Source organism: Salmo salar, chromosome ssa15 (genome assembly GCF_905237065.1).
Source record: "Salmo salar chromosome ssa15, Ssal_v3.1, whole genome shotgun sequence".
In the NCBI taxonomy this organism is placed as follows: domain Eukaryota; kingdom Metazoa; phylum Chordata; class Actinopteri; order Salmoniformes; family Salmonidae; genus Salmo; species Salmo salar.
In genome coordinates, this window is record NC_059456.1 from 68801874 (window position 1) to 68827181 (window position 25308).

Consider the following 25308-nt stretch of genomic DNA (forward strand, 5'->3'; position numbering starts at 1 on the left):
TATGTCCAAAGGCAAATCTGAAATGGCACCCTATTCCCCATGAGTGATATAGAGGGTAGAGAAAAGTGTGTCATTTTGGATGCAGTCATCAAGGATTTAGGAGAAAAGTGGAGAGTTATAAATGTTGCTTCCTGCTTGTGAGCATAAAAGTCTAATGATCCATGGGTTTCCTAAGCAAGCTGCCGGTGGATGTATTCATATAAGTTAGAAGACAGTAAAATCATGCCAGTAAAAGACAGTAAAATCATGCCACTAGCACAGTCAGCGTAGTCAGCTCAGCTTTCCCCATTGAGACCGTGTCTGTGCCTCGATCTAGGTTGGGCAAAATTAAAAATGGCGGTGTTCGCTTTAGCAATCTCACTAGTATAAAGACCTCCTCCATTCCTGCCATTATTGAAAGAGATTGTGATACCTCACATCTCAAAATTGGGTTACTTAATGTTAGATCCCTCACTTCCAAGGCAGTTATAGTCAATGAACTAATCACTGATAATAATCTTGATGTGATTGGCCTGACTGAAACATGGCTTAAGCCTGATGAATTTACTGTGTTAAATGAGGCCTCACCCCCTGGTTACACTAGTGACCATACCCCCCGTGCATCCGGCAAAGGCGGAGGTGTTGCTAACATTTACGATAGCAAATTTCAATTTACAAAAAAACAAACAATGACGTTTTCGTCTTTTGAGCTTCTAGTCATGAAATCTATGCAGCCTACTCACTCACTTTTTATAGCTACTGTTTACAGGCCTCCTGGGCCATATGCAGTGTTCCTCACTGAGTTCCCTGAATTCTTATCGGATCTTGTAGTCATAGCAGATAATATTCTAATTTTTGGTGACTTTAACATTCACATGGAAAAGTCCACAGACCCACTCCAAAAGGCTTTCGGAGCCATCATCGACTCAGTGGGTTTTGTCCAACATGTCTCTGGACCTACTCACTGCCACAGTCATACTCTGGACCTAGTTTTGTCCCATGGAATAAATGTTGTGGATCTAAATGTTTTTCCTCATAATCCTGGACTATCGGACCACCATTTTATTACGTTTGCAATTGCAACAAATAATCTGCTCAGACCCCAACCAAGGAGCATTAAAAGTCGTGCTATAAATTCTCAGACAACCCAAAGATTCCTTGATGCCCTTCCAGACTGCCTCTGCCTACCCAAGGACGTCAGAGGACAAAAATCAGTTAACCACCTAACCGAGGAACTCAATTTAACCTTGCGCAATACCCTAGATGCAGTTGCACCCCTAAAAACTAAAAACATCTGTCATAAGAAACTAGCTCCCTGGTATACAGAAAATACACGAGCTCTGAAGCAAGCTTCCAGAAAATTGGAACGGAAATGTCGCCACACCAAACTGGAAGTCTTCCGACTAGCTTGGAAAGACAGTACCGTGCAGTATCGAAGAGCCCTTACTGCTGCTCGATCATCCTATTTTTCCAACTTAATTGAGGAAAATAAGAACAATCCGAAATTTCTTTTTGATACTGTCGCAAAGCTAACTAAAAAGCAGCCTTCGCAAATGGAGGATGGCTTTCACTTCAGCAGTAATAAATTTATGAACTTCTTTGAGGAAAAGATCATGATCATTAGAAAGCAAATTACAGACTCCTCTTTAAATCTGGGTATTCCTCCAAAGCTCCATTGTCCTGAGTCTACACAACTCTGCCAGGACCTAGGATCAAGGGAGATACTAAAGTGTTTTAGTACTATATCTCTTGACGCAATGATGAAAATAATCATGGCCTCCAAACCCTCAAGCTGCATACTGGACCCTATTCCAACTAAACTACTGAAAGAGCTGCTTCCTGTGCTTGGCCCTCCTATGTTGAACATAATAAACGGCTCTCTATCCACCGGATGTGTACCAAGCTCACTAAAAGTGGCAGTAATAAAGCCTCTCTTGAAAAAGCCGAATCTTGATCCAGAAATTATAAAAAACTATCGGCCTATATCGAATCTTCCATTCCTCTCAAAAATTTTTGAAAAAGCTGTTGCACAGAAACTCACTGCCTTCCTGAAGACAAACAATGTATACGAAACGCTTCAGTCTGGTTTTAGACCCCATCATAGCACTGAGACTGCACTTGTGAAGGTGGTAAATTACCTTTTAATGACGTCAGACCGAGGCTCTGCATCTGTCCTCGTGCTCCTAGATCTTAGTGCCGCTTTTGATACCATCGATCACCACATTCTTTTGGAGAGATTGGAAACCCAAATTGGTCTACATGGACAAGTTCTGGCCTGGTTTAGATCTTATCTGTCGGAAAGATATCAGTTTGTCTCTGTGAATGGTTTGTCTTCTGACAAATCAATTGTAAATTTCGGTGTTCCTCAAGGTTCCGTTTTAGGACCATTATTGTTTTCACTATATATTTTACCTCTTGGGGATGTCATTCGAAAACATAATGTTAAATTTCACTGCTTTGCGGACGACACACAGCTGTACATTTCAATGAAACATGGTGAAGCCCCAAAATTGCCCTCGCTAGAAGCCTGTGTTTCAGACATAAAGAAGTGGATGGCTGCAAACTTTCTACTTTTAAACTCGGACAAAACAGAGATGCTTGTTCTAGGTCCCAAGAAACAAAGAGATCTTCTGTTGAATCTGACAATTAATCTGGATGGTTGTACAGTCGTCTCAAATAAAACTGTGAAGGACCTCGGCGTTACTCTGGACCCTGATCTCTCTTTTGAAGAACATATCAAGACTGTTTCAAGGACAGCTTTTTTCCATCTACGTAACATTGCAAAAATCAGAGATTTTCTGTCCAAAAATGACGCAGAAAAATTAATCCATGCTTTTGTTACTTCTAGGCTGGACTACTGCAATGCTCTACTTTCCGGCTACCCGGATAAAGCACAAAATAAACTTCAGTTAGTGCTAAATACGGCTGCTAGAATCCTGACTAGAACCAAAAAATTTGATCATATTACTCCAGTGCTAGCCTCCCTACACTGGCTTCCTGTTAAGGCAAGGGCTGATTTCAAGGTTTTACTGCTAACCTACAAAGCATTACATGGGCTTGCTCCTACCTATCTTTCCGATTTGGTCCTGCCGTACATACCTACACGTACGCTATGGTCACAAGACGCAGGCCTCCTAATTGTCCCTAGAATTTCTAAGCAAACGGCTGGAGGTAGGGCTTTCTCCTATAGAGCTCCATTTTTATGGAATGGTCTGCCTACCAATGTGAGAGACGCAGACTCAGTCTCAACCTTTAAGTCTTTACTGAAGACTTATCTCTTCAGTAGGTCCTATGATTAAGTATAGTCTGGCCCAGGAGTGTGAAGGTGAACGGAAAGGCTGGAGCAACGAACTGCCCTTGCTGTCTCTGCCTTGCCGGTTCCCCTCTTTCCACTGGGATTCTCTGCCTCTAACCCTTTTACAGGCGCTGAGTCACTGGCCTACTGGTGTTGTTCCATGCCGTCCATGGGAGGGGTGCGTCACTTGAGTGGGTTGAGTCACTGACGTGGTCTTCCTGTCTGGGTTGGCGCCCCCCCCTTGGGTTGTGCCATGGCGGAGATCGTTGTGGGCTATACTCGGCCTTGTCTTAGGACGGTAAGTTGGTGGTTGGAGACATCCCTCTAGTGGTGTGGGGGCTGTGCTTTGGCAAAGTGGGTGGGGTTATATCCTGCCTGTTTGGCCCTGTCCGGGGGTATCATCGGATGGGGCCACAGTGTCTTCTGATCCCTCCTGTCTCAGCCTCCAGTATTTATGCTGCAGTAGTTTATGTGTCGGGGGGCTAGGGTCAGTCTGTTACATCTGGAGTATTTCTCTTGTCTTATCCGGTGTCCTGTGTGTATTTAAATATGCTCTCTCTAATTCTCTCTTTCTCTCTTTCTGTCTTTCTCTCGGAGGACCTGAGCCCTAGGACCATGCCTCAGGACTACCTGGTATGATGACTCCTTGCTGTCCCCAGTCCACCTGGCCGTGCTGCTGCTCCAGTTTCAACTGTTCCGCCTGCGGCTATGGAACCCTGACCTGTTCACCGGACGTGCTTGTTGCACCCTCGACAACTACTATGATTATTATTATTTGACCATGCTGGTCATTTATGAACATTTTAACATTTTAACATCTTGACTATGTTCTGTTATAATATCCACCCTGCACAGCCAGAAGAGGACTGGCCAGCCCTCATAGCCTGGTTCCTCTCTAGGTTTCTTCCTGGGTTTTTGGCCTTTCTAGGGAGTTTTTCCTAGGGAGTTTTTCCTAGCCACCGTGCTTCTTTCACATGCTTTGCTTGCTGTTTGGGGTTTTAGGCTGGGTTTCTGTACAGCACTTTGAGAATATCAGCTGATGTACGAAGGGCTATATAAAAATACATTTGATTTGAAATTTGATGGGTGAGGAATGATGAATCATACATATTATTCCATGTGAAACAATGGGATTGTGTATTATTCAAATAAGTCCCTGTGGATGTTGCATTCCAGTCTAGTAGAAGTCTGGCCTGTATCAGTGTGTGTGTATGTGTGTAGTCCCTCAGTCATTTCAGATAGGAGATTCCCACCACAGTCTTCCTCTGTGTCTCAGCACACAGACACCCCTGGTCTAGCCCTCTGTCTAGTAACAGGGCAGGGATCCTCATAAATAATTGTTCTGGGTGGCGGCTGGGGGTTTGAGTCAGAGGGGGCTCCCTGTCTTGTGAGGGACACAAGTGGCGTTCTATGGGACACACCCACGCAAGCATGTCAAAAGCCTGAGGACCGAAGGATTTTAACTCTACTTATCCCCGCAATACTAATTACCCACCCATTAACCCCTGCCCTGAGCAATAAAATAGACAAAAGGCATTTTTCCAGGGTCCTCAAAACTACAAGCTTGGCCAGACAGACAGACACCCACCTAGTCCACACCGCCGTCACAGTTGGTGTCCACATCTTCATCATCAATATCACCCATCATCTTGATAGCCTCGAGAAACTCATCCATATACCATCCTTTGAGAGAGGGAGAGAAAGACAGAGGTGGGCAGAGAGAGAGAGAAAGAGAGAGCGAGTGAGAGAGAGAGAGAGAGAGCGAGGAGAAAAGAGGGTCATTAGGATAGTATAAGAGAAGGTTAGAGGTGTAATTTATGTAAGGTTTTCAACAATGGAGTTTCACAGAAAATGATTGGCATTCCAGAAAAGCTAATGCCCTTAATGTCACAGCAGTGGAATTCCAATCTGAAAGCTTGACCTGGAAATGGTGTAATGTGAATTTCACATTCTGAACTAGGATTGTTTTTTTGTCAACACAATAACCTTTTCAGATAATCTTCACAGATTGCATCTTTATATTAGAGATAAAAAGAAACAGCCAACAGAAAACATTTACATGGAAATACTGTTTTATTGTTTGTAAGAAACTTGATTCAGCAAATAGGATTTAAGAAACGTATTAGGAAAAAATTATGAATTTCCCGCTGAAGAGCGGGAGAAAGCAAAAAAAGAGAACAAAAAGGTGGCACAAGGCCCACAGTGTACAAGAATGTCAGCACAGATGGTTGAAAGTCACAGTGGAGATCTGATGAGCACCACTGATCTTTTGCACCCCCAAAACACAAGGGCTGCTTACAGTGTGTGCTGTGAGTAACATCCTTCCAATAACCACTCTACTCTAATCATTGAAAATATCAAAATAAGCAACAATAAAAAAGGGAATCAAAAGCCAAACAGAAAGTTGATCGAAGTTAGAGGTTAAGATTGGCAAAAGGTTAAATAAAGAGGCCATTGAGGGGTTGTCCCACTTGCATATAAAAAATGCACTTTACAAAGACAATGAAAGCATTCCAAGTTGACTACATTGTAGATGCATGCCAGACCTCAGAACGCCTGGATAGGTGTTTAATATCAGCAAACCACATCATGTGACATAGCAAACTGAAGCCCGACTGCGCAGATGATGACGTGGCACACAACCATTGGTTGATGCAATAGAACACCTTTAAATGTAGTCAGCCTGGAACAGACCAGTGTTTTTAAGATTTGTCTTGGCAAAACCCACATACCCACAATATCAGCCATCAGACTAGTTTAGTCATCAAACCACAAGTTAGATGTGTTTCAAACAAGAGAAGGTGAAGTTCTCAAACTTTCAAGCCTATATCACTCAAAGTTGTTGGAATCTTAGTGTGAAGATATTAACCAAAATTGCGGTTATTTTTCCGTTTATAACAACTAATTGCCCGACATCGGTTCAATTATTTGAATTACATTTTTTTCTTCCTTTGATCTCAACGTGCACATTGCAGTTTCTCTATAAATAATAAACCTGGTAAATCAACTACAATGATCCATTGCGCATATACTTGTCCAGTCTGTTTCTTTTAGAATGCACGACCGTGAGGGATATAGCGCAGCTGTTGCTTTGAGCAGTATTTCTACCTGAAAATACATGATACAAGTGATTGATAGTTAGTATGCCTTATTTACTTGGAATAACTACAAAATAGTGATTTTTAGACAGCATATGCAGCAGAGCTGAGATGACTTGGAATGAAATAAAGTCATCAAATAAAACCAATGTAATATACACACACACAACTGAGATATTTCATTAAAGGAAAGTAATGTAACGTTAATTAAGCAATAAGGCATGAGGGGGTGTGGTATATGGCCAATATACCATGGCTGAGGGCTGTTCTTAAGCAGACACATCGTGGAGCGCCTGGATACAGCCCTTAGCCGTGGTATATTAGCCATATATCACAACCACCGAGGTGCCTTATTGCTATTATAAACTGGTTATCAACGTAATTAGAGCAGTAAAAATAAATGTTTTGTCATACCTATGGTATACTGTCTGATATACCACAGCTGTCAGCCAATCACCAGTCAGGGCTCGAAACAACCAGTTTATAATAAGTGATAAGCAGTAATGAGCAGTCACTACCATCACGGGACTTAATTGTTTTATTCTGTGTTGTTACAGCATTCACCCCAAATAATCAAAACCAAAATCTGTGATTGTTTTCTAATAATCGAACCGACCCTCGAAAAGCACTAAATCGCTCAGCGCTATGGAATCTGCTGAAAAGGATCATCGTCACAATTAGCATCTCTGTGTATCAAATATACACGTTCATGCCCCAATACATTCCAGAAGTGGCTATGCCCAAAAAGTTGGCACATTGAATTAGGGTTGTGATCCTGATTAAGCAATAGACAAACGTAACAGAAAATTCGAATTATGACACCAGGCACGAGTAAGGATTTTGCACGACATTCAAACTTGGCCTGTCAGTGTCGAAGGAATAGAAAGGGCCTGTTTTAGTGCCTTGATGACTGAAGTACCCTGCAATGTTAAAACGTGTGCTGCTCCCATGTGGACTCCAAACCAAATGGGCAATTACCTAAATCAGCATCAGAAAATCCCCATCATGAAAAGCGAATGATGTCTCGCTAAGCGCAACCAATTGATCCTATTGCTGCTCCCATTGTCGCATTATTGTACAATTTATAACACATTATTTAACGAGCCCTGCAAGGAGGCAATACATTGGACTGAACAGTTATGTATTGCTAATCATTGGAGAGGTCATTTCTATGAAGGTATTTCATTCAAAAGTTGGGCAGCACCCGTTAGATTAAGTACACCAATAAATTCAGAACACATCAATGAACCATCAACGGTATAAAAATGTCATTGGCTTTTGTATAACCGGAAGACTGAAAGTCTATATAACAGCTTAAAATACCCAAGCTTCTGCCAGATTCTCTACACATCTTTATTTCAGAGCAGCAGAGAAAAAAAAATTTGTTAAGAGCTTAAATTACAATACTTTAAATCGTATTACAAACATCTGCCCAAAAAAAAATACATCAAAGTCACATCTATGTAGGTTATTAAAAGTATTTTTTATGAAAAAAAAAAAAAACTGATTAAGAATAAAGCAATTCAAAAAAATTATCTGATCTTATAGCGCAGACTGGGAGTTCTATTTGCATATCAGCGTTTTGGGCCTTAGAACCTGTCACTGGTGCAGTTGCTACATGATCAAAACAGATTCAAACTCACAACTGGAGTGTTAAAACATGCTACAGAACCAGGAGTATTTTGTTTGTTTGTTTGTTGAGTAAGTAGAAATCGGAAAAACCCCCAGCAAAGTCACTCACCTTTCGCATTCCCTATGAGGATGAATTAGACACTAGCGGCTAAATCAAGTTAAAACTTCTATCCCCTGCCAACTGACATATCGGGAGAAAAGCCAAAAAACCCAAAGCAGGTAGTTTGGGATGGGCTTGGGACCAGGGGAGTTTCTGGTATCCACAGTGCACATGCCTTCCAACATCCAAGAGACAAACAAAACAGATAAATCACGCACAAAGTATTCCACCGTAAACTTGTAGTTCTAACATGTTTCTTCAGCATTAAATATTGTCATGTTATGAGCTGTCCTGTATCTTTGAGAAATAAATAAACTTTCCTGGAATAAAGAATAGCACTATTTAAAACAGGTTAATCTCCAAACTGGATGAGACCAAATTAAAGAATTGTGAAATATGAGAGTTGTGGTTGGTGAAGAAAACAATTGTTCCACAATAAGTACAATAGCCACCCACTGAACCCATCTAAAACACTTTCTCTATTGAAATTATTAGGAACTTAGTACATTTTCTCAGACCCATAAAACAATATACATGTGGGAAAAACTGGGCTAATTTGGGAAACAAGTAAACTAAGAAAAATACAACGTACAAAAGTGAGTGCAGGTGCCAATGAACTTTTAACTCCAATTCCTGGAAGAGACAGAAAATTAGGGAAAAGACCAAGAAAAAAAGCGGAATCTTACAGACTGACAGCTCACTCTTCTGGACCCAAATAGAGAGCCAAAATAGTCGCCTTCTTCCAACATGATGCCAAGACCGACCCTGGCACAGGCCAATAGGATGACCCGAAGAAGGGGCTTCAGAGGTACTTCACACTACTTATTTCAACTTGATTTGACAGACAAAAAATATTTTTGATATAGTCTATTCAGAGACCAAGCAATGAATAACATGATCTGGATGTTTAGGGTGTGGTACGCAGGGTGAGGATGGGAGCAGTTGTAGCTGATTGAAGGGGTGGGGGGGTAGTATTAAAAGTCGCATGATCCAGTCTTGAACATTAGAACTCCTCGTGGTCCTCTGACTCAGCGTCCGGTATGACGAAGCCCTCCTGAAAGCACAGACAGACGGATAAAGAGGAGGATATTATCAGCTTAGATATGTTACAGAACTCTGCATAGTCGAAATACTCACATTTTGATCTAAACCTGACATGTGTCAAATACTTTTTAAAACACTTACGCAGCGTTTGATTTGCCTGGCAGAGGCACAAATGGAATAGTGCCAAAAGTGCAAACTACACTAAATCAAGCGTACCAGTGTTTTTACATTTATTTGACTCAGATTAATGAGTTGACAGGCTGAACCAATCATGCGTGGCCTGATGGAGGGATACAGCACAGTTTGTCCAAGCTGTACGAGCGTACTTTAGCATTCCGCTTGAGCTACATTACATGCCATTCCACAGATGGAATTTTAGAGGGCATCAGCAGTTGCTTGAACCAAAACACAGGCTTAAAATCTAAGAAAGCTGAAGTTGACCCGTGAGACTTTGCGTGTAATGTCTACTAAACTCACGTCTGTGGCGTAGAGTATATCTACAATCCTCTGCAGTGTGGGGTCGCCCTCTCCTTCCTTCTCTTGGCAGATGAGCTCAATGTTCCTCAGTTTGCCAAAATAGAAGTCCCGCTCCTTCTCCATGTCCTGGATGGTGGACTTCAGTATATTCACCTGGGAGGGAAGGGGCAAGATGTATATCTGAACTTTTGCTACAACTTCAGTCAAACCATATGTGAATACAGCAATTGATTTTTCTAATACATGTCAAGGCACATGAATGGAAGGATGGATGACAGTACCTCCTGGATGAGTTCGGCCCGCTCCTCATCACCAGCCCCTGGTCTTCGTGCCGAGCTGGGCGCCATTTTGGGTGCTACCTTGGCAACTGCTGCCCGCTGGGGTGCTGAGGGGAACAAGCAACTAATTAGAATGAGATGGGGAGAGGTTGTTATCGACAAGCTCAGTAGATTTCAATATGGAAAGAATCATCTCTAGACTGCTTACAGCAGTCAGTTTCTCTTAGTGTTTCTATTCTCCCTCCAACCCAGAACAATTTGGTTTTAGTTGCTTTCGATTGACAATTTTAGTTCAAAAGGTCTCAAGATGTTGATTTTTGGGGCCTTTGTGCCCTGCCTGGAACATTATCTAGGGGAACCACTCCTAAAAAAAATACAAAATAAAAAAACTTTTTTTTTTTAATTGTACAGTGAAAATAAAATACAAATCATGGCACAGGCTGAGCCACCACTCACCAGCATTGAGGATCTTCTTGGGTTTGTTGAGGGCAGACACGGCAGGACTGGGCATGGTGTCTTGGCCCTGGCGAGCCTCCACAGGGTCGTACTCTTTCCCATCGTAGTTGGCGTCAAAGAACTTCTTGAACCACTGCACAAACTCAAAGTTGTCCTGGAACTTGCCTTTTATCAACTTGTCAACAGGGATGATCTTGAGAGGAACAAAACACCATGTTAGTGGATTCAACACCACAAAAATGGGTTAGATAAACACTAGTGGATGTCAACGCCAGACAGCTGATTTAGCCTAAACATGCATTGCAGAGGTGACTACCGTTAAATGCTGAATGAATATGGATAGAACACAGACTAGGAGGAGCCGTTGAATTGCGACTCCACCTTGTCCCTGTACTGGCAATCAAACAAGCAAAATGCCAGTTCAGGGACAAGGTGGAGTCGCAATTCGACGGCTCAGACACCAGATGTATGTGGCAGGGTCTACAGGAAAGCACACACACTAGAAAAAAAAAAATCCAGCCACATCACGGAGAGTCACGCTTCCAGACAAACTAAACACCTTATTTGCCCGCTTTGAGGATAATACCGTGCCACCGTCGCAGCCCGGTAACAAGGACTGCAACCTCGCCCCTCTCCTTCTCCATGGCTGACATGAGTGAAACATTTAAACTTGTTAACCCTCGCAGGGTTGCTGACCCAGACGGCATCCCTAGCCGCATTCGGAGAGCATGTGCAGAGCAGCTGGCTGGTGTGTTTATGGACATATTCAATCTCTCCCTATCCCAGTCTGTTGTCCCCACATGCTTCAAGATGGCTACCATTGTTCCTGTACCCAAGAAGGCAAAGATAACTGAACTAAATGACTACGGCCCCGTAGCTCTAACTTCCGTCATCATGAAGTCCGTCGAGAGACTAGTCAAGGTCATATCACCTCCACCTTACTGGCCACCCTAGACCCACTTCAATTTGCTTACCGCCCCAATAGGTCCACAGACGACGCAATCGCCATCACACTCCCCTATCCCATCTGGACAAAAGGAATACCTATGTATGAATGCTGTTCATTGACACCAGCTCAGCATTCAACACCATAGTACCATCCAAAATCATCATCAAGCTGTAGGCCCTGGGTCTCAACCTCACCCTGTGCAACTGGGTCTTGGACTTTGACAGACCGCCCCCAGGTGATGAAGGTAAGAAACATCTCCACTTCGCTGACCCTCAACACTGGGGCCCCACAAGGGTGCGTGCTCAGTCCCCTCCTGTACTCCCTGTTCACCCACGACTGGGTGAACGCCTCAAACTCAATCATCAAGTTTGCAGATGACACAACAGTAGTGGGCCTTATCACCAACAACAACGAGACAGCCTACAGGGAGGAGGTGAGGGCACTCAGAGTGTGGTGTCAGGAAAATAACCTCTCACTCAACGTCAACAAAACAAAGGAGATGATCGTGGACTTCAGGAAACAGCAGAGGGAGCATCCCCTTATCCACATCGACGGGACAGCAGTGGAGAAGGTGGAAAGTTTTAAGTTCCTGGGCGTACACATCACAGACAAACTTAAATGGTCCACCCACAGAGACAGTGTTGTGAAGAAGGCGCAATAGGGCCTCTTCAACCACAGGAGGCTGAAGAAATGTGGCTTGTCACCCAAAACCCTAACAAACTTCTATAGATGCACAATCGAGAGCATCCTGTCGGACTGTATCACCGCCTGGTACGGCAACTGCACCGCCCTCAACCGCAAGGCTCTCCAGAGGGTGGTGCGGTCTGCACAACGCATCACCGGGGGCAAACTACCTGCCCTCCATGACACCTACAGCACCCGATGTCACAGGAAGGCCAAAAACATCATCAAGGACGTCAACCACCCGAGCCACTGCCGTTTCACACCGTTATCTTCCAGAAGGGGAGGTCAGTACAGGTGCGTCAAAGCTGGGAACGAGAGCTAGAAGCTGTTTTTCAATCTCAAGGTCGTCAGACTGCTAAACAGCAATCACTAACTCAAGAGAGGCTGCTGCCTAAATTGAGACCCAGACATATTCTCATTCACCCCTTTAGATTTGTGTGTATTAGGTAGTTGTTGGGGAATTGTTAAATATTACTGCACTGTCGGAACTAGAAGGACAAGCATTTCGCTACACTCGCATTAACATCTGCATGTGACAAATAAAATTTGATTTGAGGGACTTCGTCATGACACTTGAAGGGAGAAAATCCAGACTCAATTTTTTGCTCATCTCACACACTCGACTGTGCAGTAGCAGAAGCCAACAAATACGCCATCCAACTACTGGATGAGAACTAATGACTAACTAACAGAGTGGAGTCTTTATAGGATGCCAACAGTCCCCTCGCTTCTGGCACAGGAAAGTAAATATCAGTGAGCCACAGTAGACAGAGGCCATGCTAGCTCAGCAGGAAACAATTAGCAAGCAGTGCCAGAGAAGTATAAAGCAGGGAACTGTACAGTTTAAAAACCAAAACGGAAGCAAACTGAAAAAAACAGGGCGGGACCTACCTGAATTTCTCCAATAGAAACTTGTTTGCATTTTCCGTTTGGAGTAAATGGTTTGTGCAAAACGTTTTTCAACAGAATCGCCGTAATGATTACACACACACACAATGGGCAACTCAGATGTCGAAATCCAAATGAGAAGCCAAAGATTAGGATATTAGGTTAAGAGAACATCTAAGAGAGACAAGTAGGCCATGTCTTTTGATTGTATGAATTCCTGTACGCACTTGGTGGTGATATTGAATGGTTAATATATTGCAAGACAACACATGGTAAAGACAGGAAGCAAAATAATTAATAGATACATATGCTTCAAAAGCAACCGGTTCAACAGATGAACAAACAAATATACGTAGCCCGGCAAATAGGTACAGCTCTGGATGTAGACTAGAGCAGTAGCATTCAAAGTCACGGTCACGGGGAACTGCAGTGGGGTCACCAAAAATATTATTTTTAAACTAAGAGAACAGATTATTGTATGGGACAACAAATGCTTTTTTTAATATATTTTTTTTTACTGAGGAAATGTGTTTATTTTCCTTTTGATAAGAGATTAAAATGCAATGAATTGAAGGTTATTTGTCAATGTAAAAATCGAAATGTATGTATTTTATGGTTGTATTATTAGATTTGGGGGTGTGGTTTTGGAGAAATGATTGGGGACAAATTGGTTCCCCATAAATTCTGGTGGGGAAAAAAAATGGAGTTCACACTGAAAAAGTTTGAATTCCACTGCTCTACAGCCTAGGCTATGCTGAGAGGGAAAATAGAATAGCCTACTTACTTTGTCAACACCCATTCTTTTGAAGCCAGCTTGCAAGATCTTGTAGTTGTGAATGAATTCATGCTCTAGTTTTGCAGCAAATTTGACTTTCTTCAAAGGCACACAGCCGGGAAAAAGCATATCCATGAACTGGCAGTAGGCTGCACCTTTAGAAGACAGACACACCAGGGGTCATCACAAAGCATATCGAACTATTCCTCTTGGATCACACAAAAGGAAACTAGGCTAAACCTTTAGGCTACATCAATTATAGGATTTACTTTAATTTACTCAAGTATAAGCAATCTGCCGTATGATGTAATGCAAGAACAATTGCATTTGTGCCATCCATACCCTGCCACTCACCTGAACATAACAGCTCTATCTTGGTAAGGTTGATCTGTAACGATTCATTAATCCATGCAAGCATGTCATGACGACTCAAATTGTCACTGCACACTGAGGTTGAGTAAACGTTCACAGCCATTGTCTGTTGAAGCACAATGGAGAGATTTGTTTAAGTTTATGTCACGTTAGAAAAAGCACAATTCAAAGTTACTAGCTAGTAATCATGTCAGAGGCACAACAGGTGGGGACCTAGCACTGGTTCAGTGGGTTACCATTCCTGAAATGAGGAGAAACGATAATTTCAGGGAAAAATTAGTGGACGAATGCTGCAGCCAGTTTTGCCTAATAAAATCAGTACTACTAGCTACAGATTGTACCGTCTCTGACCTGTCTTGCATGCCAGATACCGTTAGCTAACTAGGTAGGGTGGGCCTGAAAAGGCTAACAACAGTAGTCAGCTAGTACCAAGGTAATCAGAGCCAGCGTTAGCTTACTAGCTAGTTATAACACCACCAGCAAGCCTGCTAGTATGCGCTAAATAGCTAGCAAGGTAGCTAACTTAGCTAAGTTACCACATAGCTTTTTGAACTAGCAAACGTTACTGTATCAAGTTAGCGGACGTTTGAATATTAGACATGTTAGCTAGTTATATTTAAATAGTTAGCTAACTAGTGAGTAAACTAACGTTAGCTAGTTAAATAACTATGTCAGCTGACTTATACTGGATGGCTAGCTACCAACATTTCCCCTGCCCAACTCATAAGGCTAGCGTGCTACAGCTAGACTCCCAACGACAGACGCATTCAAGCCTCCCCGGTCTCTGCGCCCCCGCCTAACTATACAGCTAGCTAGCTAAATGCAAATGGCAAACAAAATACTTACCTTGTTTTGGAATGGCTTTCAGAACTCTAGGTGTTGCTAATATATTGATTAAACGTAAACTGTTTCTCATATAAAATACAGACGTCAATGTTTCCTACTCTTTTCTTCTCCTGGTAGCCAGTTCCGAGTTCAATATGCCGGCGACAGCGGGTTGACTCCTTTCAGCGCGACTGCGTGCGTAGAGCTGGGGAGCAGCTTGGTCGGTGCTATGTGGAATCCTTGGGACGTCCCTACCACATTGAAGTTGAAATGTAAAATGGTTAGGGTAGGGACGTCCCAAGGATTCTAAATAGCACTGATCGGAGCAGCTTGGGCGAGGCTAGACCTACAGTCATTGGGCTAGAACAGGGTTTCACTAACTCGGTGCACGTTTTGTTTTTTTGCCCTAGCACTACACAGCTACAACGCTGGGCTAGACTAACGCTTTCTGTATCAACCAACCTTTATACATTATTATTACTACAGGCATCATAGTCATTTGAAACACTGGCATCCAGGACCTCTATAACAAGCTGTGTCAGAGGAAGGCCCTAAAGATTCTTAAAGACTCCAGCCATGTTATAGACTGTTCTCCCTCCTACCGATCTGCATGGCAAGCAGAAACCAATGCACCAAGTCTCAAACCAACAGGACACTGAACAGCTTCTAACCTCAAGCCATACGACTGCTAAATAGTTAACCAAATAGCTACCTGGACTACCTGCATTGACCCCAGCCACCCCCTTTTTTTGCACTATTTTGACTCAAATGCTGCTGCTACTGCTTATTATTTACCCTGTTACCTAGTCACTTTACCCTTACCTGTATGTACATATCTACCTCAATTACCTCATACCCCTGTACATCAACTCAGCACTGGTACCCTGTGTATAGCCAAGTTACTCATTGTGTATTTATTCCTTGTGATTTTTTTTATTTTTCTCTCTGATTTCTAGGTAAGTAAGTATTTCACTGTTAGTCTACACCTGTTGTTTATGAGGTATGTGACAAATATGATTTGAAACACTTTTACTTTACATAATTTCTTTACAACTGTGGCACAGAGTTTGACAGTGGTCTAATTCTACTTTATGTTGGGAAAGGCATGCATGCTTCCCTCCAATCCTTGAACTGCTAAAGTTGTATCTCAAATGTACTATCACAGTGACTTCATCCCTTTCAACCCTTTATTCTCCTATTTGGTTGTAATGTAGTCACCAAAGGCTCCTTTGTGCTATGAAAGGGACATTTCATCTGAATAGCCTCTTTTCACGAGACATAACCCTACACACTCACAATGCAATGTATGCACGGATGCAGAAAATGAGAGAGAGAAGAGCAAGAGAAACACACAAATTAGATAATTATCTACATGGACATTGGGACATTTCCAGTGAAGACATTCCATTTGGAGCTCATTATGATGAAAGAACAGTGTTTGTTCCCAGTGCTGCACGGCTCGCTGCTTTGAGGTAGGCCTGGCTCAAATGTGAATATTTGACCCGATGATCTTGTGGGCAAGTATAGCAGTTTAACTTATAAAAAATATAAATGCAACATGTAAAGTGTTGGTCCCATATTTCATGAGCTGAAATAAAAGATCCCAGAAATTATCCATACTGACAAAAAGCTTATTTCTCTCAAATTGTAGCATATCAAGAAGCTGTTTAAACAGCATGATCATTACACAGGTGCACCTTGTGCTGGGGACAATAAAAGGCAACTATAATGTGCAGTTTTGTCATACAACAAAGTCACAGATGTCTCAAGTTTTGAGGGTGTATGCAATTGGCATGCTGCCTGCAGTAATGTCAGAGCTGTTGCCAGAGAATTGAATGTTCATTTCTCTACCATAAGCCAACCTTTTTGAGAATTTGGCAGAACGTCTAACAGGCCTCAACTGCAGACCACGTGTATGGCGTCGTGTGGGTGAGCGGTTTGCTGATTTCAATGTTGTGAACAGAGTGCCCCATGGTGGCGGTGGGGTTACGGTATGGGCAGGCATAAGCTACGGACAACAAACACAATTGCATTTTATCGATGGCAATTTGAATGCACAGAGATATCGTGACAAGATCCTGAGGCCCACTGTCGTGCCAATCATTCGCCGACGTCACCTCATGTTTCAGCATGATAATGCACGGTCCCATGACGCAGGCATTATTACACAATTCCTGAAAGCTGAAAATGTCCCTGTTCTTCCAAGGCCTGAATACTATGTCACCCATTGAGCATGTTTGGGATGCTCTGGATCAATCTGTACGACGGCGTGTTCCAGTTCCCGCCAATATCCAGCACAGCCATTGAAGAGGAATGGGACAACATTCCACAGGCAACAAGCGACAGCCTGATTAACTCTATGTGAAGGAGATGTGTCACGCTTCATGAGGCAAATGGTGGTCACACCAGATACTGACTGGTTTTCTGATCCACGCCCCTACCTTTTTTTGTTAAAGGTATCTGTGACCAACAGATGCATATCTGTATTCCCAGTCATGTGAAATCCATAGATTAGAGCCTAATTAATTCATTTAAATTAACCTACTTCCTTATATGAACTGTAACTCAGTAAAATCTTTTAAATAGTTTCATGTTGTGTTTATATTTTTCTTCAGTATATATGAATTACTATAAGAATATATTTGGATTATTACATTTATATCACAAAATTGCCATTTCTTATATCACAGTTGCCATTTGTGGAATCACCCAATGCAATTGATTTGTTACCATAAAATACAGCCATGGCATAAAAAATAAAAACAAATATTTGTATTAATCATTTAAATTAACAAAATAGGACATATAGTTTAACGCCATAGTATAGATTTTGTGAATTACACATGATTCTGTCAAATGCCTTCTTTCACACAATCAAGGAACCATTTAAAAACACTCAATAGTTGTCCAAATTATTTACATTATTATCATACAATAACAATTGCAGTTCTATTTACAAAGATATACCGTGCATTCAGAAAGTATTCAGACCCCTTGACTTTTCCCACATTTTGTAACGTTACAGCCTTATTCTAAAATGTATTAAATTGTTTTTTCCCCCTCATCAATCTACACCCAATACCCCATAATGACAAAGCAAAAGCAGTTTTCCAGATATTTTTCAAATGTATAAAAAATACAAAACATAAATATAACATTTACATAAGTACTCAGACCCTTTACTCTATACTCTGTTGAAACACCTTTGGCAGCGATTACAGCCTCGAGTCTTCTTGGGTATGACGCTACAGGCTTGACACACCTGTATTTGGGGAGTTTCTCCCATTCTTCTCTGCAGATCCTCCCAAGCTCTATCAGGCTGGATGGGAACCGTCGCTGCACAGCTATTTTCAGGTCCCTTCAGACCATTTTAAACTTGCAACGATTTGGGATCCACAACAAATTTCTGGAATAGCAGGTAAATCATATAGTCGTAGGTCGCATAAAAGAGGTGCATTTATGCATCTGGCAATCTCCTCATCTGCATCTTAGGTCCCAATAATTTGACATGACAGATATTTTCGTCGTATCTTGTATAGTGAGCGGTGTGCTACAATGCGACTTCTGCAACTTGGTCTTCGTTGCTCGGGGGCAATGATGACAAGTCTTAAAATCACGGTCGATACGACACATCTGGAAATCGTGGGACAGGGAGGGGTCTAGACAGGTTGCAATGTGAGTAAACTCGTGTAACGTGAGCACACCGGTCACAGACTTCAGGATGACAAGATTATGCAGACGATTCCCATAATGGGAGTGCTCCCAAGATGTCAAGATTTTTATCGTTGTCTAATGTATGTCTAGTTTAAGCGTCCTTGCTGAACCCAACTGTCACTCCAGGGGGTTACACCATGAAGGGCCAGCCATTGACCTCTCCCCCATCTCTGTCGCTGAGGAACTAGATGTGCTTGGGGAAGCCGAAGATCCTTGAAGTGACAGGCAGAAGGGAAGTGAAAATTGTTAAAGAGTGACTGCGCTTCCTGATTAGGCCTCGTTTTGAAGATTGCTCATTAAGAAATGCTAGCAGCCATGACTGAAGCCAAACGAGAGTTGTCTTGGGGTGAGGTTTGATGTGGATGTGTAATGTTCACATATTGTACCCTGTCGTTTGTCACCGTAGCAAGCAACAACATAGCCACGTCCTCAAAATAGTCACTTCCTGAAAATAGATTTCTTAATTTGTCATTAATTTCGATGTTTTTGCAGAAGAGGTGTTAATCGTGCAATTCTAGCTAAGGTTTTTGGTGTAGTATTTCTCAGGTAAAAACATGTGCATGAAAAACTAGTCAGTGCACTGCATGCAGCCTATCAAGTCAGGAAAGTCTGTCTGCGTGCTCAGGACTGATTTCTGAGAACAACGTCATCATCCGCAAGCTGTCAAACTATCGTAAATAAAGTATAAGCTGTTTATCAGTGCCCAAAATCACTTGCTAGCTAGCTAAGATCGAACTCTGTGTTTGTCAATGAAGCTTACAAGTAGTAGCTAGCAGGCACATTGAGCAGCCAGGCCACAATTAGTTTATCAAGTCACTGGCGAGTGGTGACGTGTGTGCTTTAGTGCCGTTTTGTTTTGTACAACTTTCTCACTATCTATTACCAGAGTATGTGTCTGTCTAGCAGTGTTTCATAAGGAATCATGTTACAAAACAGGTTGTGGGGGACATAAGATGCTCACGAATGTGTTTTGCAATATTGACATGTTACAGTTGGGATAAAAGTGCACTTTGATCATCTCAATTCTAATTTTGCCCCCAACAAGTGGCAGACTGGAGTGATTGACACTATCAAACATATCAGCAAATGGCCACTCCATAAAGGGCTTAGGGCCAAGGGTTATTTCAACATAACGTTGGCGACGTGTTGTCTTATGTAAGCAAGTCTTAGGCTCTGTGTAATGGGAAGGTTTGTCTCACTGTCTGGAGGTTTTGGCTACTATGATTGGATAGAGTGCACGCAGCACAGATGCTTCTCCCGTGTTACTGGGCACTGGGCAAGTGGCCATGATCATAATCCATAACCAACCTCCAGTAAGTCGTGACGAACTCATTTACAAAAAAAACTCTGCTTTGGACAAAACTGACTTTATGACCAAAATTATCCCATTTACAACTTTGCAGTCAATTTTGACACTACACTCTAGAACGTAAATGTTCTTCAGCTGTCCCAATAAGAGAACCCTTTTGAAGAACCTATTTTGGCTTCAGGTAGAACCCTTTCCACAAAGGTGTCTACATGGACCCAAAAGGGTTCTACATGGAACCAAAAAGGGTTCTCCTATGGGGACAGCCGATGAACCCTTTTGGGAAAAAAAGTCAGAGTGTAGAATTAATGTTTCTGACTCGTATCGATGCGACATAGAACCAACTTCTTTGGTTTTGAACGGCCTAAGGGGCAGTTGACCTTTCATTTCAGCTGAATTTCAAGAAATAAAAGTGAGAATAAATGAAATGCTACATTTTAAAAATGCCTCCTTTTCTAGCACTGTGATCCACATGTCATCCACGCCTTTCTCTGATACCGGGACCTTGCCAACATCTTTGTTCTGCTTGAGAGAGTTTGAGTTGGTGGGGATTGTCCTCACGTTTGTGAACTGTGCAATAGAATATAAACGAAACAAAGGAAAACAAGAACGTAAGACACCAGGAAATGCAGACAGCTACAGGTTCCAAAGACAGACAGCTACAGGTTCCAAAGAAAGAGGGTTAGAATACAGTGGCTTGCGAAAGTATTCACCCCCCTTGGCATTTTTCCTATTTTGTTGCCTTACAACCTGGAATTAAAATAGATTTTTTTGCGGGGGGGGTGTATCATTTGATTTACACAACATGCCTACCACTTTGAAGATGCAAAATATTTTTTATTGTGAAGCAAATAAGAAATAAGACTAAAAAACTGAACTTGAGCATGCATAACTATACACCCCCTCAAAGTCAATACTTGTAGAGCCACTTTTGCAGCAACTACAGCTGCAAGTCTCTTTGGGTATGTCTCTATAAGCTTGGCACATCTAGCCACTGGGAGTTTTGCCCATTCTTCAAGGCAAAACTGCTCCAGCTCCTTCAAGTTGGATGGCTTCTGCTGGTGTACAGCAATCTAAGTCATACCACAGATTCTCAATTGGATTGAGGTTTGGGTTTGACTAGGCCATTCCAAGACATTTAAATGTTTCCCCTTAAACCATTTGAGTGTTGCTTTAGCAGTATGCCTAGGGTCATTGTCCTGCTGGAAGGTGAACCTCTGTCCCAGTCTCAAATCTCTGGAAGATTGAAATAGGTCTCCCTCAAGAATTTCCCTGTATTTAGCGCCATCCATCATTCCTTCACTTTTGACCAGTTTCCCAGGCCCTGCAGATGAAAAACATGCTGCCACCACCATGCTTCACTGTGGGGATGATGTTCTCAGGGTGATGAGAGGTGTTGGGTTTGTGCCAGACATAGCGTTTTCCTTGATGGCCAAAAAGCTCAATTTTAGTCTCATCTGACCAGAGTACATTCTTCCATATGTTTGTGGAGTCTCCCACATGCCCTTTGGCAAATACCTAACGTGTTTGCTTATTTTTTTCTTTAAGCAATATATTTTTTCTGGCCACTCTTCCGTAAAGCCCAGCTCTGTGGAGTGTACGGCTTAAAGTGGTCCTATGGACAGATACTCTAATCTCCGCTGTGGAGCTTTGCAACTCCTTCAGGGTTATCTTTGGTCTCTTTGTTGCCTCTGATTAATGCCCTCCTTGCCTGGTCTGTGAGTTTTGTGGGCGGCTCTCTCTTGGCAGGTTTGTTGTGGTGCATTATTCTTTCCATTTTTTAATAATGGATTTAATGGTGCTCTGGGATGTTCAAAGTTTCTGATTTTTTTATAACCCAACCCTGATCTGTACTTGGCCGCAACTTTGTCCCTGACCTGTTTGGAGAGCTCCTTGGTCTTCATGGTGCCCCTTGCTTAGTGGTGTTGCAGACTCTGGGGTCTTTCAGAACAGGTGTATATAAACACTCAGATCATGTGACACTTAGATTGCACACAGGTGGACTTTATGTAACTAATTATGTGACTTCTGAAGGTAATTGGTTGCACCAGATCTTATTTAGGAGCTTAGTAGCAAAGGGGGTGAATACCACTTTTCTATTTTTAATTTTAGTAGAATTTTTTGAAACAAGTTAATATTTTAATTTCACTTCACCAATTTTGACTATTTTGTGTATGTCCATTACATGAAATCCAAATAAAAATCAATTTAGATTACAGGTTGTAATGCAACAAAATAGGAAAAATGCCAAGGGGATGAATACTTTTGCAAGGCACTGTAACTCAAATTAAAATGGAAAAAACAGGACAACAATGTTTGAAAACAACCAAAGAGGATCAGATTGGGACTTCCTAGTTAAATAAAGGTTAAATAGAAAATGCACTTGAAAAATTGTCTGACCTTGGCAACTCTGCCCCTTTCAAGGAAGTCTTGGAGATTGACCTTGTCGTTCTGTGATGTGATGATGGGCCTAGAACAGAATCAGAAACCTAAGGCCATTTCTAAAGGCAGGAAGATGACTCATCACCAAGGAGATAATCATCACATTCGCTGTTGCTACTGTTCATTATCTGTCACTTCATTCCTAGTTCTTTACACATATCTACCTCAATTACCTCGTACGCCTGCACATCGACTCGGTACTGGTACCCCATGTATATAGCCAAGTTATCGTTACTCATTGTTTATTTAGTATTACGTGTTTTACTTTTCTATTATTTCTCTCTGCATTGTTGGGAAGGGCCTGTAAGTAAACATTTCACTGTTAGCCTACACATGTTGTTTACGAATTATGTGACAAATAACATTTTATTAGAATTTGAATCAGTCAGACAGGGTCACCAGTGAGTTATTCTTATGAACAGAGAGAGATGAGCCTAAAGATGATGTCACACTGGTGTGGTCCTGGGTTTTTCCAAACACCCACATATCAGAAGACTATGTACTGGTACCGGAGCGCCAAGTCTAGGACCAAAAGGCTTCTAAACAGCTTCTACCCCAAGCCATAAGACTGCTGAACAATTAATCAAATGGCCACCGGACTATTTACATTGACCCCCCCCTCCCCTCCATTTGTTTTGTACACTGCTGCTACTCGCTGTTTATTTTCTATCCATAGTCACTTCACCCCCATCTACATGTACAAATGACCTCGACTAACCTGTATCCCCGCACATTGACTCAGTGGTGGTACCCCCTGTATATAGCCTCGTTATTGTTATTTTATTGTGTTAATTTTTATAATTGTTTACTATAGTTTATTAGGTAAATATTTTCTTAACTCTTCTTGAACTGCACTGTTGGTTAAGGGCTTGTAAGTAAGCATTTCACGGTAAGGTCTACACTTGTTGTATTCGGCGCATGTGACAAATAAAGTTGGATTTGATAAACTGCATTGAATTCACTTTTCATCTGAGGTTTCAAGAATCAATGGGGTTGATGTGAAAGGATCAGCGGAATGGTTAAGTTTGGTCCAGGGCGGAGACACATACCTGTTCATCCCAGGGATGCTGCCCCAGAAGTATTGCGCTTTAAGGGCCGGGCTCACTTTCACCGCATCCACCAGAACTGGGTTGCACTGACAACAGAGTATCAGTTAGTTGGGTTCTAAACTACAGAATATTTAGACAGTATGATTTGCATCCAAATTGAGAGATCTGATGCTGTGTTCATGTGCTCTCAGAATTATAACAGTTTCCGACTTCAAAACCGTTCATTCGGAGACCCAGACCAAGACTCATAAATATAAGTGGGGAACGCTTGTTTAAAGCTTGAACCCTGACTTTCACATGAACGCAGCACAATACAATTGTTCTGAGGAGAGTGAGTGAGTGGGGCTAGCTAACCACCAGAAAGCGGAAGATGTTGGCCTTGTTGTTCATGAACACCACGTTATCAAACAACCTAACGGGCCGCCCGTCCTCTCTACTGACAGAGATGTAATAAGCACCCATAACACAGGGGAATAGTCGGGTTATGCACTGTAGCTAGGCAGTGAACAATGCCATTTAGACCTTGCGCAACACTTAAACCACACTGCAGAACTGATATCCGCATTAGAGCTAACAGTATGTTGCACTATACTTGCCTATTTGAACTGAACCACATTTTCATACACTGCCCTCTACTGGTAATGTCTACAAGCCGCACTAAACCTGTGTTCCCCCTATATTCATTTAGCACCTTTGCTAAATTGTTGCCACCGCTGTAAAAAAAAATATTGTCATTTTTTAAAAATATATTTATTTCTGGCGAGACGCACTTTTAAATGGATAGTCGTTGGCCCAATGACTAGTGGTCTATGGGAACAGCTAGCATGTCATTGCGCTAACACTATTAGCAATTCCCCCCTCCCCCGCTAGCCTTGCCGCCACTGCTGAAAAAAATCCCAGGGGAAACACTGCTACACTACGCGTATGGAAATGCATTTAAAAAAAAGTCAGTTGATCTATTCAAGTCCCGAACATACCACAGTCCCTTCCGTGCTGGGTTCACGATGGACAGATTGTTGCAAGAGCTCCCACCAATGAGCAGATCGACCGGACCCCACTTCCAGATATGGATTGGATAAGAGTAGTGCGGTTTTAGTACTACAATGTTTAAAATCGTCAGTAAATGCGCTGTGCCCACATAACCAGACAACAGAATTGAAGTCCCCATACTGTACGTGCCGGACATCAGTATGATCTTGACTTCGTGGTTGATCTTGGAGACAGCAATTAACTCTGAACAGATCTCTGAGGCCACATATTTGTCCACCTTGAATCCCAGCTCTTTCAACACCAAGTAACCCGAGAGTCAAATGAGAACACATTAACAACCATTCTGACGCACATCTTCCTTCACAATCTGGTTATGTGTTAATGTGCAAAGACTCAGAAGGTCCTCTTCTCGTTAGACCTTAGAGGAGTATAATAGAATTTCCACCGTAGAACCAGAACAGTACAAAAACAGTAGAATTAGAACATAGAATAGAATAATGTTCACAGTAAGATCTTCATAATAGAATCAGAACAAATAACAGCGGAATCAGAACAGTAGAATTAAAAGATAAATTAGTAGAATCTTTTCTGGAAAATCAGGACAACACAGAGTAGAATTGTAGATTCAGAATACAGGAATTCCGGCACTGCAGCTAACCTGTGCCAATCCCATCAAACAGTGAGAGAACCTTGATTGGTCGACGCATGTTGGCAGGGATGGACGGGTATACCCGGTGGAGCTCCTAGAGAGAGCAAAGGTCAAACTCTCTCATTCGGTTATTGACCAATAACAGCAGTAGCAGAATGTAAATTAATATTACTAATATGACAAATCAAAACAGAGAGCATTCCACCCTAAGGTTGTGTTACAAGAAAATATGGATTAAGGGGCCACTCACAAACTGAAAGGCACTATCATTTGCAAAAAACTCCTGGACATGGATGCTCCAGTCCA

The 25308-nt window shown here is 42.1% G+C and overlaps 2 protein-coding genes across 2 annotated transcripts; both read right to left on the bottom strand.

Moving 5' to 3' along the window:
• Positions 1-6896: 6896 nt before the first annotated feature.
• Positions 6897-14964, bottom strand: mapre1 (microtubule-associated protein, RP/EB family, member 1). Its single transcript, NM_001139657.1, is given in 7 exon segments — positions 6897-9158; positions 9626-9778; positions 9907-10010; positions 10360-10552; positions 13665-13810; positions 14010-14133; positions 14874-14964. Coding segments are annotated over 6 exon segments (768 nt in total). The 5' UTR covers positions 14131-14133; positions 14874-14964; the 3' UTR covers positions 6897-9107.
• Positions 14965-19407: 4443 nt separating this feature from the next.
• On the bottom strand, positions 19408-23988 carry LOC106572335 (DNA (cytosine-5)-methyltransferase 3C-like). The gene is made up of 4 exons (XM_045695245.1): positions 23718-23988; positions 23364-23449; positions 22273-22342; positions 19408-20442 (listed from the first exon to the last, which is right to left on the bottom strand). Exons 1-4 carry the CDS (start codon positions 23823-23825, stop codon positions 20272-20274), a joined length of 435 nt encoding a protein of 144 aa, XP_045551201.1. The 5' UTR covers positions 23826-23988; the 3' UTR covers positions 19408-20271.
• Positions 23989-25308: the final 1320 nt, after the last annotated feature.